We start from the raw sequence: 14,964 nt of genomic DNA on the forward strand, positions 1-14,964 counted from the left end.
CATGCCTGAACAAGACACCAACAAACAAGGATAAATGGGGCTGGAGAAAAACAATAGATGATTTATCTGAACTTTCTGCTTTGTAAATTTGCATTGTTTCCTATTATGAGTGTGGAAACAAACATATATACATGTTCATAAATAATTTTTACTCATTCTGTTAACCTACCAAGCCACTTGAGGCACCTATTTATAATTCTTAGTGTACCAGCAGACTAGAAGTTTTAGCAGATGCACAATGACTTACCAGCTGTTAGCAGAGTATAAAAGCTGCCTGTGTGGTTTTTCCTGCCTAATAAATACAGTCATTTCATAGAATCATTTAGGTTGGAAAACATCTTTAAGATCATCAAGTCCAACCTGTAACCTAATGCTGCTAACTCCTCCACTTAATTGTGTCCCATAGTGCCACACCTACATTTCTTTGAAGTGCCTTCAGGGATGATGATACCACCACTTTCCTGGGCAGCTGTTCCATTGCTTGATAACCCTTTGGGTGAAGAAATTTTTCCTGCTATCCGAATAAAATCTCCCCTAGTGCAGCTTGAGGCTGTCTCATTCTGTGCTTGTTACCTGGCAGAAGAGGCTGACCCTCACCTGGCTACATGCCTCTTTCAGGCAGCTGTAGAGAGCAACAAGGTCTTCCCTGGGCCTCCTTTTCTCCAGGGCATACAACCCCAGCTCCTTCAGCTGCTTTGCCATTCATAACAGGGGAAGAGGAAAAATGGTAATAAGTCCTGTGGGGAATTCATAGATGCCACGTCTGCATGGTGTGAATTAACTCTAGAATTGAGAGAGATGGCTTTGTGACAAAGGGGGAGGACACGGATGCTTGGCTGTCTTTTACAAGTTCCTTGAAGGTCAGTGTTAAGAATATCTGGGTTTTTAGCAGTCAGCATGTGGATGTCATTTTGCATAACATGATCTTAGGCTGCTGTTGTATTCCTTTCAGGTGTAGAATGTATGAAATGCCAGATTTCTCATTTAACTCGTTTTTTGAACTTTTCAAGGGAGCGGGAGAGGGAGAGGCATCGACACCGTGACAGCAGAAGATCACCATCACCAGACAGATCCTACAAAAAGGATTACAAGAGAGCAGGAAGGTAAGGAAGGCTGCACGTGGGCTCATGAGCATTTGAGGCTCTGTGCATCCACTCACATGAGGTTTTGGGTATGCATCTAAAACTCAGAAAAAATGAGTGTCCTAAATTTGTACTCATCTACTGATACATGCCAGTTATCTCAAGACCTTGTAGAGTTAGAAACAGGATTAATCTCTGGAGACAAAGAGTTTCATTGCTGTGTCCTAAAGACTTTCTCTTAAGTCTTCTAGTCCGTAAAGTACCAAAATTATTTAGAGTCACTCTAGATTATCTTTTAGAGGCTTTTCTTTTATTGCTGTTCCTTTCTGAAAGCTGGATAGTGGAAAATTGCAACATTGTTGGTTTTGTAGGCAGAGGAGATGAAAAAAAAGTAGGTAGTTTCCTTACTCCTCTTTCAAAAGCATTACTCTTGTGATGCACTTTGTGTTGTTCAGAGGTGTGTTAAAGTAACAAAAGTGTTGATTCTGTAGAATCCTTTTAATAAAACTCAAATTCTTTTGTCATACCAATAGTTTGTGGGCTGTGCTTTGAAACTGCTTACTGTAATTTCCAGTTATGACTGATGTGACTTAGTTTTTACCAATGAGTTCCTAACTTAAAAGAAATTCACCTAGAATGCAAGTAGGAATTTTAATTTAAAATGGCATGTATTTTTTATTTTATTTATTGAACATGGCTTAAAATAAAAAGCACATCAAATTTTAAGTCATTTTTATAGTAGTTCAAAACTACAAATTACTCTTGTACTCTTTATGGTGCAAAAGTAAAAAACTTTAAAAACTGGAATGGTAACAGGATTTTGCTGCAATTTATATGATAGAATCACTTATTCATCTGAAACAAATTGGTTTTCATTTTAAAATAATAAAGAGAATTGCTTTTATTTGCTTTCTCCCACTAAGCCGGTCTCCAAGCAGAGAGAGAAAGAGAACCCGGTGGGAGGAGGACAGAGAAAGGTGGTCTGAGAACCAGAGCTCCAGTAAAGAGAAAAACTATACTGCTGTCAAAGACAAAGAATCAGAAGAGAATGTATCTGAAAAAAATGAAGAGGAAGATGAGGAATTGCTCAAGCCAGTCTGGGTTCGCTGTACCCATTCTGAAAGCTATTATTCCAATGACCCTATGGATCAAGTGGTATGTCAGTGAGAACTTTAAAATGACTGCAGACGGTCCTTTATAATATGAACCCTTCAGCAGGATCATAATTTTGTGTCATTTAATTCTTCTCTCTTCCCAGTCATCTCTGTCTTTTAATCCTGTTAGGGCTTCATTTGTTGCTGTTCTCTGTTTTTTATCAGTTCCGTCTGTCTGTTCGCATTCAGATAAGTGGTACATGGAAGAGGCATAGCTTTTTTCTTGTCTTCAGGAGGGAGAGATCTATTTTTTCCCTGTTATACACTGTGTTTAACCTGTAAGCAAAAATGCCTCAAGCACCATATATTCCTGCAAATTTGGAGAAGTACTAGAAGTGCTATACCAGCAAATGAAATAATTTCTCTGCTAGTTCACCTGGTGAAGAAATGTAATAATATGCTAAAGCTTTATTAGATATTCCCAGGTTTCACTGAAAGATCTGTCTTTCCCACCTTTTTTTTTTTTCTTGAAATGCTGATAGATGTTGACTTCTTGTGCTATTTTAATACTGTCCTTTTTTTGTTCTGTTGTTGTTCTAATTTTTTTTATTAACAGGGGGACTCTACTGTGGTAGGAACAAGCAAGCTCCGGGATCTGTATGAAAAGTTTGATGAGGAATTAGGGAAGCGACAGGCAAAGGCCAAAGCAGCCAGGCCACCATGGGAGCCACCAAAAACCAAGCTGGATGAAGATTTAGGTAGGCTGAAAAGATGACAAAGCTCTGAAATTTTAGTAATCTGTAGTTAACCTGTTTTGGCAGCTTTGTGTATTTGGTAAGTAATTTTAAATCTCTCCTTTGTATTTCATATCCATGGGAGTTTTACTGTAGCTTTTGATGGAAGTAGGGCTAGATTCTTTACCCAGAAAGCCTAGGGGGAAATAGGGAGTATTGAGCACTACCAAATGCTAGTTTCTTCCATGGCGTGAAACATCCTGAGCATGATCAGATAGTCCAGAGAATGGCACATGAGGGGCTTTAAGGAGCTCCTGGTTTTACATTTCTAAATAGCGAGCAAGAGTAGTGGTGATGGACTCTGTGCTGTAAAAGCAAACATCTGAGTTTTTCTTCAGTATTGTGTTTTTGTTGTGCAGCTCTGCTTAGTATGGTCAGACATCTGCAGAAGTGTCACTTTTCATAACATACTTTATCTGCATTATCTTGTTCCACCTATATGGATCTTCTGACAGTGAAATACAGTGAAGATCCTGTATGGATCTTCTGACAGTGAAAATCCAGCAGCATCAGGTACTGGGGAAGTACTGGTTGAATTAGCAGGGCAGAGGTTTTTATAGCAATTTGTCTCCTCAGAAATCAGCGAAAGCTGTTTCTCTTGCTTTGTTTTGTGAAAATTGTTGTTTTTTCATACTTCCAGCATTTCAGTGTTTCATAGTGTGTTTTTTAGTTAGTTGCTTTAGTTCAAGAAATTTGTAGGCATATCATGATAATTTAGATACTCTGTTTGGTTTGTTTTTTAGATATTGCTTCATGTTGGCCAGGTGAGCTGCTTCAAACTCTCAGGTCTCATCTTAGTAACTCATTAAAAAGTTGCATATCAAAAATTCCAAAGCTGAGATACAGGCATAATTACATGGTTACATGCTGATGGTATAAAAAGATGCAGTGAAGAGGACAGAAAAAAACTAAATACAGATGAAATAAAATGTGGACTTACTTTGTAAAGGAGTTCTTCACAGATTTTTGAAGAGTGAATTTGCATGTATTTAAACTCCTTCAAGAATCTCTAGCAAAGTTAGCTGTAGGGTTTTTTAAGAGGAGTTTTTTCATGTGTGGATGAATCAAGGATATGGCTGCTACACTCAACATACCTGTGTAAATCCCTTATTCCTTAGATCTCTGAGGAAGAAAGCCTGCTGCTCCAGGCTAAAATGTGATAGGGCCAAGGGCAACTTCTGCATTTTCTTTTTCCTCTCTTTCTGGAGAACCATAAGGCTCTATGTCTTCACTGTTCCCCTGGGCTGAGTTGGTGTCTGTGCCAGCTTCTCCTACAGCCATGTCGTGTCTAGTAGTTTGTCTTATTTTGTACTTCAGTAAAGGCTGTCTCTGTTCTGGCTTGTGTTAGCAGCAATCATGTGTTGCAGTGGGATAGCAGTGCCCTTCAGGAACGCTTTTAGATCATGAAAGGCTGATGATGGAAATTCTTTCCTATGAGGACAGTGAGGCAGTGGAACAGGTTGCCCAGAGAAGTTATGGGTGTCCTGTCCCTAGCAATGTTCAAGGCACTGAGCAGCCTTGTCTAGTGGGAGGTATCCCTCTCCATGGCAAATGGGTTGGAATTGAACAGTCTTTAAGGCTCCTCCCAACCCAAACCATACTATGATTGTATAATTTCAATACATTACATTGAAAAGTTCTGTGTTAGTCTTTTGAAACTCCACCTTACTCTCACAGGTTCCATGCATATTTTGCACCTGAAAATAGACATCAGTATTAATCAGATGTATATCAGAAGCTTTTGAAATTTAAGTTATTTGTACGAATATGCATGCGCACTTCGTGAGGAACCTATTTCAGCTGGGCATAGATGGCCTATGTAGACCATGTGTTCCAAGGATGTATTTTATGCCAAATTATGAACTGTAAAAATACATCTTGAAAACAAAAAAGGGACACGTTTTCCTAGTGCTCTCTCATTTTCTCTCTCTCCTTTTTCTTTCAATTAAGGAGAGTCTTATGTTCAGAAAAAATGTGTACTTTGAAACCATAGTTTCACAGTATTTGAATAGTAATATATTTGCTCTTATGTCAAAACTTAAAAAATGGAAGAAACTCTGCATTTTATTCCAAGAATAAAATAAGCTTTACATGCATACTGGTAAATGTCTTTGCTATGAAGGCATTTATTTAAATTGTAGCTGAGGATATCTGTGGAAATGATTGACTAGAATTACATCCATAAGAAAGAGATTCATTCCACAGTACCACAGGAGATTAGAGATATTGAGTTCAAGGTTTTTGTGTGGGGGTTTTTTTTGTTTTTTTTTGTTTTTTTTTTATGTTAACTCCAGACTTTAATTCATGATAGAGAGTACATTGCTATGGAGAAGAGGGCATGTGGAAGTGTTTTTCAGCCATCTTTCTTTCTTCTGTGTGAATCAGAGAGCTCCAGTGAGTCAGAGTGTGACTCTGAAGATGACAGCAGCTGCTCCAGCAGTTCAGATTCGGATGTTATTGACGTCATTGCAGAAATTAAGCGTAAAAAAGCACACCCTGATCGTCTCCACGAGGAATTGTGGTACAATGATCCAGGACAGGTAGGGTGTGAGGGAAAAGTACTGGGTATCCAAAGGTCATTCTCCCAATACATTGAAAATTTTGTTGTCAAACGTGCAGAGTGCATTTCAAAATGCTTTCTTTACCCCTGTTTTCCCTTTTCTCTCTCATCTTCAAAGCACTTCACTTTTGATTTCAACAGTGTGGTTCCAGCTAATTAATCCTGGGGATTATTCAGTTGGAATTATGTCTGACAGCGTTAATAAAAGCTGAATGCTAACAATGTGCTAATGCTGTCCTTTTAGCCTTGAGATAAAGGTACACAACTGGAGAAAAGGCAATGTGTTTACATCCTTTACAAATTTTTCACCGTAAGCTCTTGGCTCATAATGATAAATAATGTTTTAAATATGCAGTTAATGCTTCTAATTTCTTGTCTAATGGTTCTTTTGTAATTGCATGGAGATTGTAGTTCTCATTAAATGTAATTGCTGAGCTCATGAAGTGCTGTTTTGAATGTACACATTGCATAGAAGACTAGTTTTTGTTTGCAAATCCACTATCTTCGTCTTTCTTACTTAAGTATTTTACAATCTATTCTCTCATTTCATGTGGCACCTCAGGAAATTTATTTTTCTGTCACTTTGTGGGATGTATGAGTTTAGCATGCAACAAATAATCTGAAGAGATACTGGAATGCATATTGCCACTGTGGTAATTCAAAAGTCTGTTGAATATTCTATTACAGATTCATATTTATGCTTCTAGTTAAAAAAATGATTGAGCATAGCTAGCTGTTTTTATTTGTATGGAAAACAAAATTAGCAAACTGTTCAGATATTTAACAGAAAAAATTACGTAGCTCTTGGGCACACTTCAAAGTAATGTTCTGTGAAGAATATTAACAGAAAAAAAGTGAAATGGCTGTAGAAGGAATAGATCCAGGAATGTTTGTTATATGAATTTCCTGCTGAAAAACGTACTTTACCAAAAGCTTTCTTGAGACTGACTCTTGATCTTTCTTGAAAAGGCTAAAATCAATCATGGTGAGCCTGTCAGTGCTGTGCTATTTGTGTGTAGATTTTATTTGAAAACATTTAATGAAGTTTTCATAGGTATTAGTTTGCTTTCTGTCAATAAATAAAACAGGAATGATTGCCATGCACTCTGACACGTACAGGTACCCCATCTGACATGGAACTAGATTTGTGGGATGGATCTTCCCAACCCTTCAATCTGAGAAGCTTGTTTGTTAATTTGGATAATCTCCAGCAGTGCTGAGAGTTTCCAGAAAATAAATTGTTAAATTCAATGCCTCCACAGTGGCTTTTGCCTTACAAATGTGGTCTCCTTGTTTGTGTTGCTCTGTTGGTCAGAGAAGGCATTGCCTATGTAAATTTGTGATCTCTTGCCATCATTTTAGCATCAATTCATGATGACTCTCTGCAATCTCTGCATTTTTTTTTCTATGAGCAGTGTTGTTAGGGACAAGATAGATATGTATCTGATTGCTTCTCAAGTCTTGGGCTTTACAGGTGCTTCACATCTCTCTCAGTTTTGGACTGTGCATTTGAAATAACAGAGGCTGTATTCATGCGGAGCAGTTCTAAGAATTAAGGATGATGATTTTCAGAAATACATGATGATTATTTAAATAGCCTCAGTGGGTGCTTGGTTTTGGAGCACTGATGAGCAATTAGCTGTTGACTGCTTTTTTAATTTTCTTCTGTCGTGTTGCTGTACAAGCCAGTGAGAAAGTATGCCTCTGCCTATGAGCCTGACTCTATTTCTTTGAACCTGGTTTTTCCTCGAGGGTCTCAGAGTATGAGAAAAACTGTGTGAACAGCAACTTGTCACGTCACCCCAAGATTGTGTGACTAAGTTTCCAAAGGAGTAGAGAAGTCTCTTGCTTCTTATACTCCTTTGCACATATGCATTGTGCCAGTCTGAAGAAACTGAGTTTAACATCAAAACTTAAAGGTTGCATCCCTATCCCAGCTGCCTAAAGCTAACAATGACAGTGGTTTTGTGATTCTTCCTTCCTGTGGTATCTTCTTGTCATATCTGACATGTGATGATGCCATTTAGCCCCATTGTGGATGTTGTTTATGTTTTCAGACTACTTTTAATAGCATGGAAAGTTCTTCTGGTTTTTCTATTACATTGCAAGTTTATTGTTTGTTTGGTTGGTTTTTTTTCTCTAAGGCTACAAGAAGTTTTGTGACGGTGTTCACAGGGTTTTTGAGATGAGGGAAGAGACGAGAATTTGACTCCGTATTTCAGAGGGCTTGATTTATTATTTTATGATATATATTACATTAAAACTATACTAAAAGAATAGAAGAAAAGGTTTCATCTCAGAAGGCTAGCTAAGCTAAGAATAGAAAGGAATGAATAACAAAGGTCTATGGCTTGGACAGAAAGAGAGCCAGCTCTGCCATGATTGGCCATTAATTCCAAACATCCACATGACGCCAATCACAGATCCACCTGTTGCACTCCACAGCAGCAGGTAATCATTGTTTACATTTTGTTTCTGAGGCCTCTCAGCTTCTCAGAAGGAAAAAATCCTAAGGATGGATTTTTAATGAAAAGATGTCTGCAACAAAGAATCTTCTTGGATTCAGGCTTTGATTAAAACCTGGTGTTGGGAACTTAATTTGCTTTTCTGGTTTGTTTTTGGGCTTCTTAAGTTGGATTTCTGCAATGAGCATAATGTAAGAGCAGAAAGCTTAAGCTGTTGCAATAGTTGATAGTCTGCATTGATCTTTGTCATAAAAGTGAAAAGAAAGACACCAGCTTTATGATGTATTGCATTGGCCCTTTTTGGTATAGACACTTGCTGCACCCATACAGAATACTCAAGTGGTATTTTTTCCTCTTTTATCTTTTTTACTGATCTATTCACAGGATGAATTTGAAGTGTTCCCATCAGTTCTTTAAAGCACCAAGTGAAATATTTGAATGGCCTGCATTTTAGAGGATAGCCTTGTTCCATGGCAGAGGGCTTAGTCGAGGATGGGTTTTTCCATCAGAGAACTCAGTGGAACTATTTGAATAGGGAGAATTCAGCATGTAAATATTGACACATGCATGTTTAGGACCTGAATTTTGTTTTAGGCAGTCAGCGTGCTGTTTGTGTATATAAGCAATGGAAAAGAGGTATATTATAGCAGGGTGGTAGAATTCTGCTGAGAATGTTTTTCCATCTTGTGCTTCTGAAACAGTGATGGAGTTCTGATGCTGCTGTGCATTATACTACAGTGCTTTTGGTTTTATTGGCTTAAGAACATCCACTTAATCTAAGCATGACAGGCTTTTAGAAGCCTCAGCACTCAGGGCATTAAAACCAACATACTTTTCCAAAACCACTTTTCAATAAAACCAGAATCCTATTTTGTTTTGACAGATGAATGATGGACCTTTGTGCAAATGCAGTGCTAAAGCCCGGCGAACAGGAATAAGACATGGCATTTATCCTGGTGAAGAGGTATTAGTAATTCTAAGGATTGCAATTATGAATACAAACTTGCAGCTGTATACTCCTGCTTGGGTTGGTTTGAGGGGGTTTTCCCATGATTTATGGGCTGAGTGAAAAAAACCTCTTATGCAGCTTCAAATCACTTAGTTGCATAACCTCATATTTAAAATGCAATACTGGTAATGAAATCCACCTGGAAGCTATAGAAAACTTTTGCCTGTGTTTGTTTAGGTTTAGGATTGTTTGGGTTTTTTTTTTAAGTTTCTAAAACATGATTGTGTTAATAGAACTTGTGATCAAAGATCTGCTATCTTCAAGTGGGTGAATGTGTTGCGAAGGGCCCACTTTGTGAAGTGATTGCTTTAAAAGAAAAATAAATAATAATTCTGCTGCTGAAAGAAGCAGGAGGCTTGTCAGGAGACATTCTTGCCTTAGCATGTAGGCTTTACTGCTTATCTTCGTACTTTTTCTTGAAAAATTTTATTTTTCAGTTGGCCTTTTTATGTATATGTACTGAAACAGTTGTTTATTTGTGTGCAGTTAAGGAGTTATGAACGTTTCTGTGAATTATTTTAGTTCAGAAAATTCTTTGGTCTGAAGCTTACTATAAATTTCTCCAGTTCAGGATCTGTTCCTGCCCATGTTGCATCTAGGATTCTTGCAGAAAAGGAACAAAATTTAGGAGGTGAAAACTACTGTATATAAAACTTGCTGCATGAAGGCAGCTGCTCCCTGGAACAATGCCATCTGAGAATCCCAGGTTTCACAAAGCCTTCTTGTATATAATGCTTTTCACAGTGCCCAGTAGGTGGAACTGCCTACTTTTAAACTAGCTTGTTTGCAACTGCCTTGTTGAAGCTGTGAGAAGCTTTTTTTTGGAGCTGAAGAACCACCTTCCTTACTGCCAGAGCAGTGTAGTGGTGTAGCTGTCTTGCCATCACCACAGGCCAGCTTTTGTCCTGCAGTTCAGAAGAGTACCCTGCTCACTGCAGTGGTTTTATTATTTTTCCCAGTGTTTTCCAAACAGGCTGGTGGCAGCCTCTGAAACGCAGGTTGTATGTGGGGCATATGAAAAAGTGATTTTGTCTGATGGTTGAGGGGTTTAGGTCTTTACACGGGACTGCTTCAGAACAAGCTGCAAGGAACCATGAAATCACAAGTGTCTGTCTGCCTTTGGATCTCCAAGTCAAGCATTACAACCTGGGAGATAAGAGTGGCACTACCAGAGCCACCTCTGTGATGATAGACTAATCCCATCTCTTCAGGCCTCAGGTTTCCCCCAAGCAAATGAGCTGATACCTGTCTATCTTGATGATGTACTTTGAGATCTTCTCATGTGATGTCCAGGCTCCTCTTTGTGAGCTTTTAAAATGTGTTTCCTGAAAAAGATTTATATAGGAGGGGAAATCAGCTGGAACAGCTAACTGTTCTATGGAAGAGAGATGGAGAGTTAAATGAAAAAAAGACAAAAAAACCCTTTTTTGCTTTTGAATAGCTTTAAAAATATTTCTTAATGTGAAAATGGAGATAAGGCCACACTTTCCTCCTTCCCAGAATGCTTAATTATGACTACCTGCTTTTATTTAATTTTTCCTAATGCATATTTCATGGTTATTAGAAATGCTTTATTCTCTCTTTTAATCTAAATTTGCCTTGACTCTACACATAATTCTACTTATCTCTTTCTTCAAGCCCATTAAACCATGTCGTCCCATGACCAACAATGCTGGAAGACTGTACCACTACCGAATTACTGTGTCACCTCCCACAAATTTCTTAGTAAGTACTTTATAAATAATTCAAACTAGGACTTTGATTTTGTTTTCTGTGACAAAAGTCATATTTCTTCTCGCTTACTCCCTGGTGGTTTTGTTTGCTTTTTTAAGACAGACAGACCTACTGTTATTGAGTATGATGACCATGAATATATCTTTGAAGGGTTCTCCATGTTTGCACATGCCCCGCTGACAAATGTAAGTGTGGCCATTGCTACATACTTCAAGTTTCATACAGGGGATTTCTTTAGAAGGTGCTCATTCTCTCCTGAAGCCAAACATCTCTCAAACAACAATACATGTGTGCTACAAACATCTTACTAGCACTAGGCGCAGGGGAAAGATATTTGTGCTAATGAATCTCAGGTTTTGTCTTGACTGATTGTGGTAGGCAGTGTCTTTGAACTGTGACTGAAGCTGTGATGTGCATCGAAGAAATGTTTTTATGTGTTTCACAGTTTGGAAGTGAACTAAACCATGGAAGAACTTTCCAAGACTGCTAATTGGATTTAAATTGGCCGAGTGGGTTTATTAAATAGGCAAAGTTTAAAAAAATAGCAATAGCAACAAAAAAAGGTTTTCCTTTTAAGTGACAAATGAAATTTTTCAGACATCCTCTCTAAAGGGTTTTCTCTCTTAAAACTTACTGAGATCTATCCAATACTGTGTAACAGCTGTTGAGCTTCTTCGGGATCTAGCAAGTTACAATTTTTTGTAAAAGTTGTAGATGTGTACAGGTTTTTAATTTTGTCTTTTGAAAGCACATGTAACAAGAAAATTGGTACCCAATTGCCTTGCTTTCAATATAAGCTGAGTTAGCCAAACATGAATGGAAAATATGCAGATTCTTAATTTCAGTACGCTTGAAGATTTTTTTGTTATCTTGGTAATTTCAAGGTTTTCTCAAAAAGTTCAGTATGTGTTAGTTTCTATGGTTTTTATACCTATTGCTAACTACATCACCAATGCCACAACTCAGTGTAAGAATGGTTACAAACACAGGATGGAACAGTTTGCTTACATAATGGATATGATAACCCCTCACTTCTGGTGGTCAGGGGAAGGGAGTCTTGTTGAGAAGTCAATGAGAGAGTGGAGTTCAGCCTCTGGCATGGCAATGGGAAGCACTGCTACCCAGTAGCATTAACTCAGCCTCGGGATTCAAGGCAAATTTATCTCAAGACTTTATGTTTTCACTTTGCAGATGAGCAAAAAGGAGCAGTTTTGTTTTACTCACATTAAATAATAAAGAGATCCCCTTATCTTGAAATTTTTTGTGTCTACTGTGTGACAGGAAGGTAGAGAGTTATGGAAATCTTCAATATAGAGGCAACAAGGAAAACTCTTCTTTGATATGAGTAGTTGGTGAAGCTGTTAAGCTTACTGTAAAATGCATGTTTACATGCACTTCCAGATAGGGGAAGTGATCAGCTACAAATGATTCTTTTTGACAGAGTTGAATACAAAGCCACACTGTGGTGCCAATTCCTGTTAATAACAGATATAAAGCCCTTTGGAAGGAATCCCTTGATGTCATGAGATGATTTTGACATACAACATAAAACCTGCTCTTTGAGGGACACTTCAGAACATATTTGGTAAAATGGAGCAAAAGGTAGTAAAAATAGAGATCTGAACACCAACATCAATATCTGTAGTATGTAACCTTAAGTTTGCCTAATTAGGGTTATTACTGAATTTCTACTGTTGTTACTGAGTAATAATTGAGCAGCTTAAGTATTAGGGAAAATGGTTAGTACAGTCGTAGAAAAAAAAAATTTTATATTTAAATACCAAACCAGTTTTACAGTACCAACCATGTGCTCCTTTAATGTGTATTTGCTTGTGTACATGGAACTCCAGCTCAAGGAGATCTTAGTTGTGGTCACTTCTCTAAAGTATTCACATTCTAGTTTAAATTATGTGTTAGGAAATAAGTAAACAATCTGTGCTTTTTTTTAAAGCCTCACTGATTTAAGTGTGACAGGTTTTCATCTGCTCAGATTCTAAATGGTATATTTAGCTTCCAAGGTTTTGGGAGGGTTTTTTATTCGCATTTAATACTGTATCAAATTGTAAGAAATACAGTTTTGTTTGGTGCAGTTTTGTAATTTCTCAATCTATCAATAGATTTTTGTAGATATCAATATAATTTTGTAGACAAAATAGTCTAATGTTTGAGAGTGGGCTGTAAGAAGGTGCAAGCAGAATATTGCACTTAAGCTATGTACATTGATTTTATTGCAACCCCAGCACTGTTCAGATCTTTATTTGTGTGCTTATAAATGTAAAATAACCTTGGGTTGCTTCACTTTCGCAGATCATGGAATTGTTCTAACATTCTTTCATACCTTTGAGGTCAGTGAGTAGTAAAATTTGGTAAGAGCTGTAGATGTGTAAGGGAAAATTAGGCATTTTTGTATTCTTTCAGGAATTTAGCTTTTTTCCTCAGAAAATCCCATTAAAAATGAGACACCTTCAGCAAATTATGGACTGTAAAAAGGTGAAAACAGGAATTAAAAGTTTGTCTTGCTAGCTAGTCAGATGAAGTTGAGAATATTTATGGCATGAATTTAGTATAAAACTGCAATTTATTCCTAAGCTATAACATTTGACGTAAGACTGCATTTTAAGACAGTACAGCTGACACAATTGGCAGGGTGCTAAAAACACCTTGCTTTCAGATCACTCTATCAATTTGACATGCTGTGTCACAAACAAATTCACTTGCAAATATCCAATTGAGAGAAGATAGAGGTTTACTGAGGTTTACAGGTGTACTTTTTCTCCTAAAGAAAATTTTATCTCCAGCAGATGGCATTATTTAACTTTCCTTCACCATCTCTCCTGTCAGCACTGTTTTATTATTGAGGTGAAGGCTGGAGCTAGTACTCCCTTTACATGTGCTTGTGTGCTTGTCTTTGCATGATTCCCCAGAGCAGCTGTTTTAGTAAGGGCCCTTTTCAGCAGACGGTAGTACCTTTGCATACAAAATTGTGTTAACAATACATTTGTTGCTTACAGTTTTTAATGCTGAAAATTTTCTCTTTTCATCCAGATTCCTCTATGCAAAGTAATCAGGTTTAACATTGACTATACAATTCATTTCATTGAAGAGATGATGCCTGAGGTAAGGTGGAAAATTAGTCTAAAAGTCAGAGTAGGTTATGAGTTGTTGGTAATGTCCCACCTTGTGAGATCTTAAGAGACTGGCTCTGTTCTGAGCGAGTGGCTGAAACAGAGCTTGAATTTATAGGTACTAGCATAAATCCATCTACCTGGGATATCATATATTAAAATCAAACAATAAGAAGTGCTTATATCATAGGTTCCTTTCATTTTAAGTTATATGCAGTATCTGTAAATTGAAGTAGGCATTACCCTTCTCTTACATCTGACAAAAGTAAGGCGTGTGGAGGTGCTCCTTTGCCAGGACCGCATGAAACAATAGCAGAGCTGAAACTTAATCAGAAGTTTGAAGCTCTGAAGATGGCTTATCAGTACTTAATATAAGCTGTTGCCAAAACAAATTTCCTGTGGATACAAACAGATTATAAACATTGAGTTTATAATCTGTTTGTGGTGGGTTTTTTATTACTAATTAGTGCCTGGTGGAGCCAGTTTGAGAAGTAAATTGCTGCAGTGGAACAGTGTGTACAGAGGCACCCCTGCATATTTACTACAAAGATTGGATCAGTATTTAATTTAGTCATATATATTTACATTTTTCTTTCTAGTTATCCCCTTTTCTGTTGCTCAATGGCATCTAAATTTGTGCAACAGCCCTGAAATGCCTCAGAAAGAACAATGTGATCAAAGAATTAATTTCTTGTTAGTGGATGTATTATGTTGTCTGCAGGTCTTGTTAAACTGAAACAACAAAAGGCCACCAAGCAAAATAGGGAAGTCACCAGCACAATTTATATCAATCTGATTCTGTTTGTTCAAGAAAGTTTATATGTTCATTCGCTGAAGGAGCCACTTCTTCACTTGATGAAACTAATCTGGTTTTGGGTTTTTTCCCCATTTCATCTTCTTTCTTTTTCTTCTGTTGGCTGTTTAGGTCATAATCCTCAGTTTGTGTTGTACTCATACTTGCTATGGAAGTGATCATGATACCACAGATCGTGATTTATAAATATTTATTATGAGCATGTGGGAAAAAGTGAACTATGAAAAAGAATATTTCTCAGAAATGTTTCTTCTGCTTAGCTTGCTCAGGTGGAAGGGGTTTTAGTG

At 37.4% G+C, this 14,964-nt stretch overlaps 1 protein-coding gene across 2 annotated transcripts in view; it reads left to right on the plus strand.

Annotated features, from left to right (window-relative positions):
- The window catches only part of DROSHA (drosha ribonuclease III), a 71,084-nt gene that overhangs the window by 5,730 nt on the left and 50,390 nt on the right, over nt 1-14,964 (plus strand). For both annotated transcript variants that reach the window (XM_005481658.4, XM_074545117.1), the window contains 8 exons: nt 1,011-1,103; nt 2,006-2,237; nt 2,793-2,934; nt 5,356-5,510; nt 8,879-8,959; nt 10,643-10,729; nt 10,837-10,923; nt 13,784-13,855. In XM_005481658.4, the coding sequence (XP_005481715.1) occupies nt 1,011-1,103; nt 2,006-2,237; nt 2,793-2,934; nt 5,356-5,510; nt 8,879-8,959; nt 10,643-10,729; nt 10,837-10,923; nt 13,784-13,855 (949 nt within the window). The remainder of the gene's footprint in view (nt 1-1,010; nt 1,104-2,005; nt 2,238-2,792; nt 2,935-5,355; nt 5,511-8,878; nt 8,960-10,642; nt 10,730-10,836; nt 10,924-13,783; nt 13,856-14,964) is intronic.

The sequence above is a fragment of the Zonotrichia albicollis genome, chromosome 1, assembly GCF_047830755.1.
Source record: "Zonotrichia albicollis isolate bZonAlb1 chromosome 1, bZonAlb1.hap1, whole genome shotgun sequence".
Taxonomy (NCBI): Eukaryota; Metazoa; Chordata; class Aves; order Passeriformes; family Passerellidae; genus Zonotrichia; species Zonotrichia albicollis.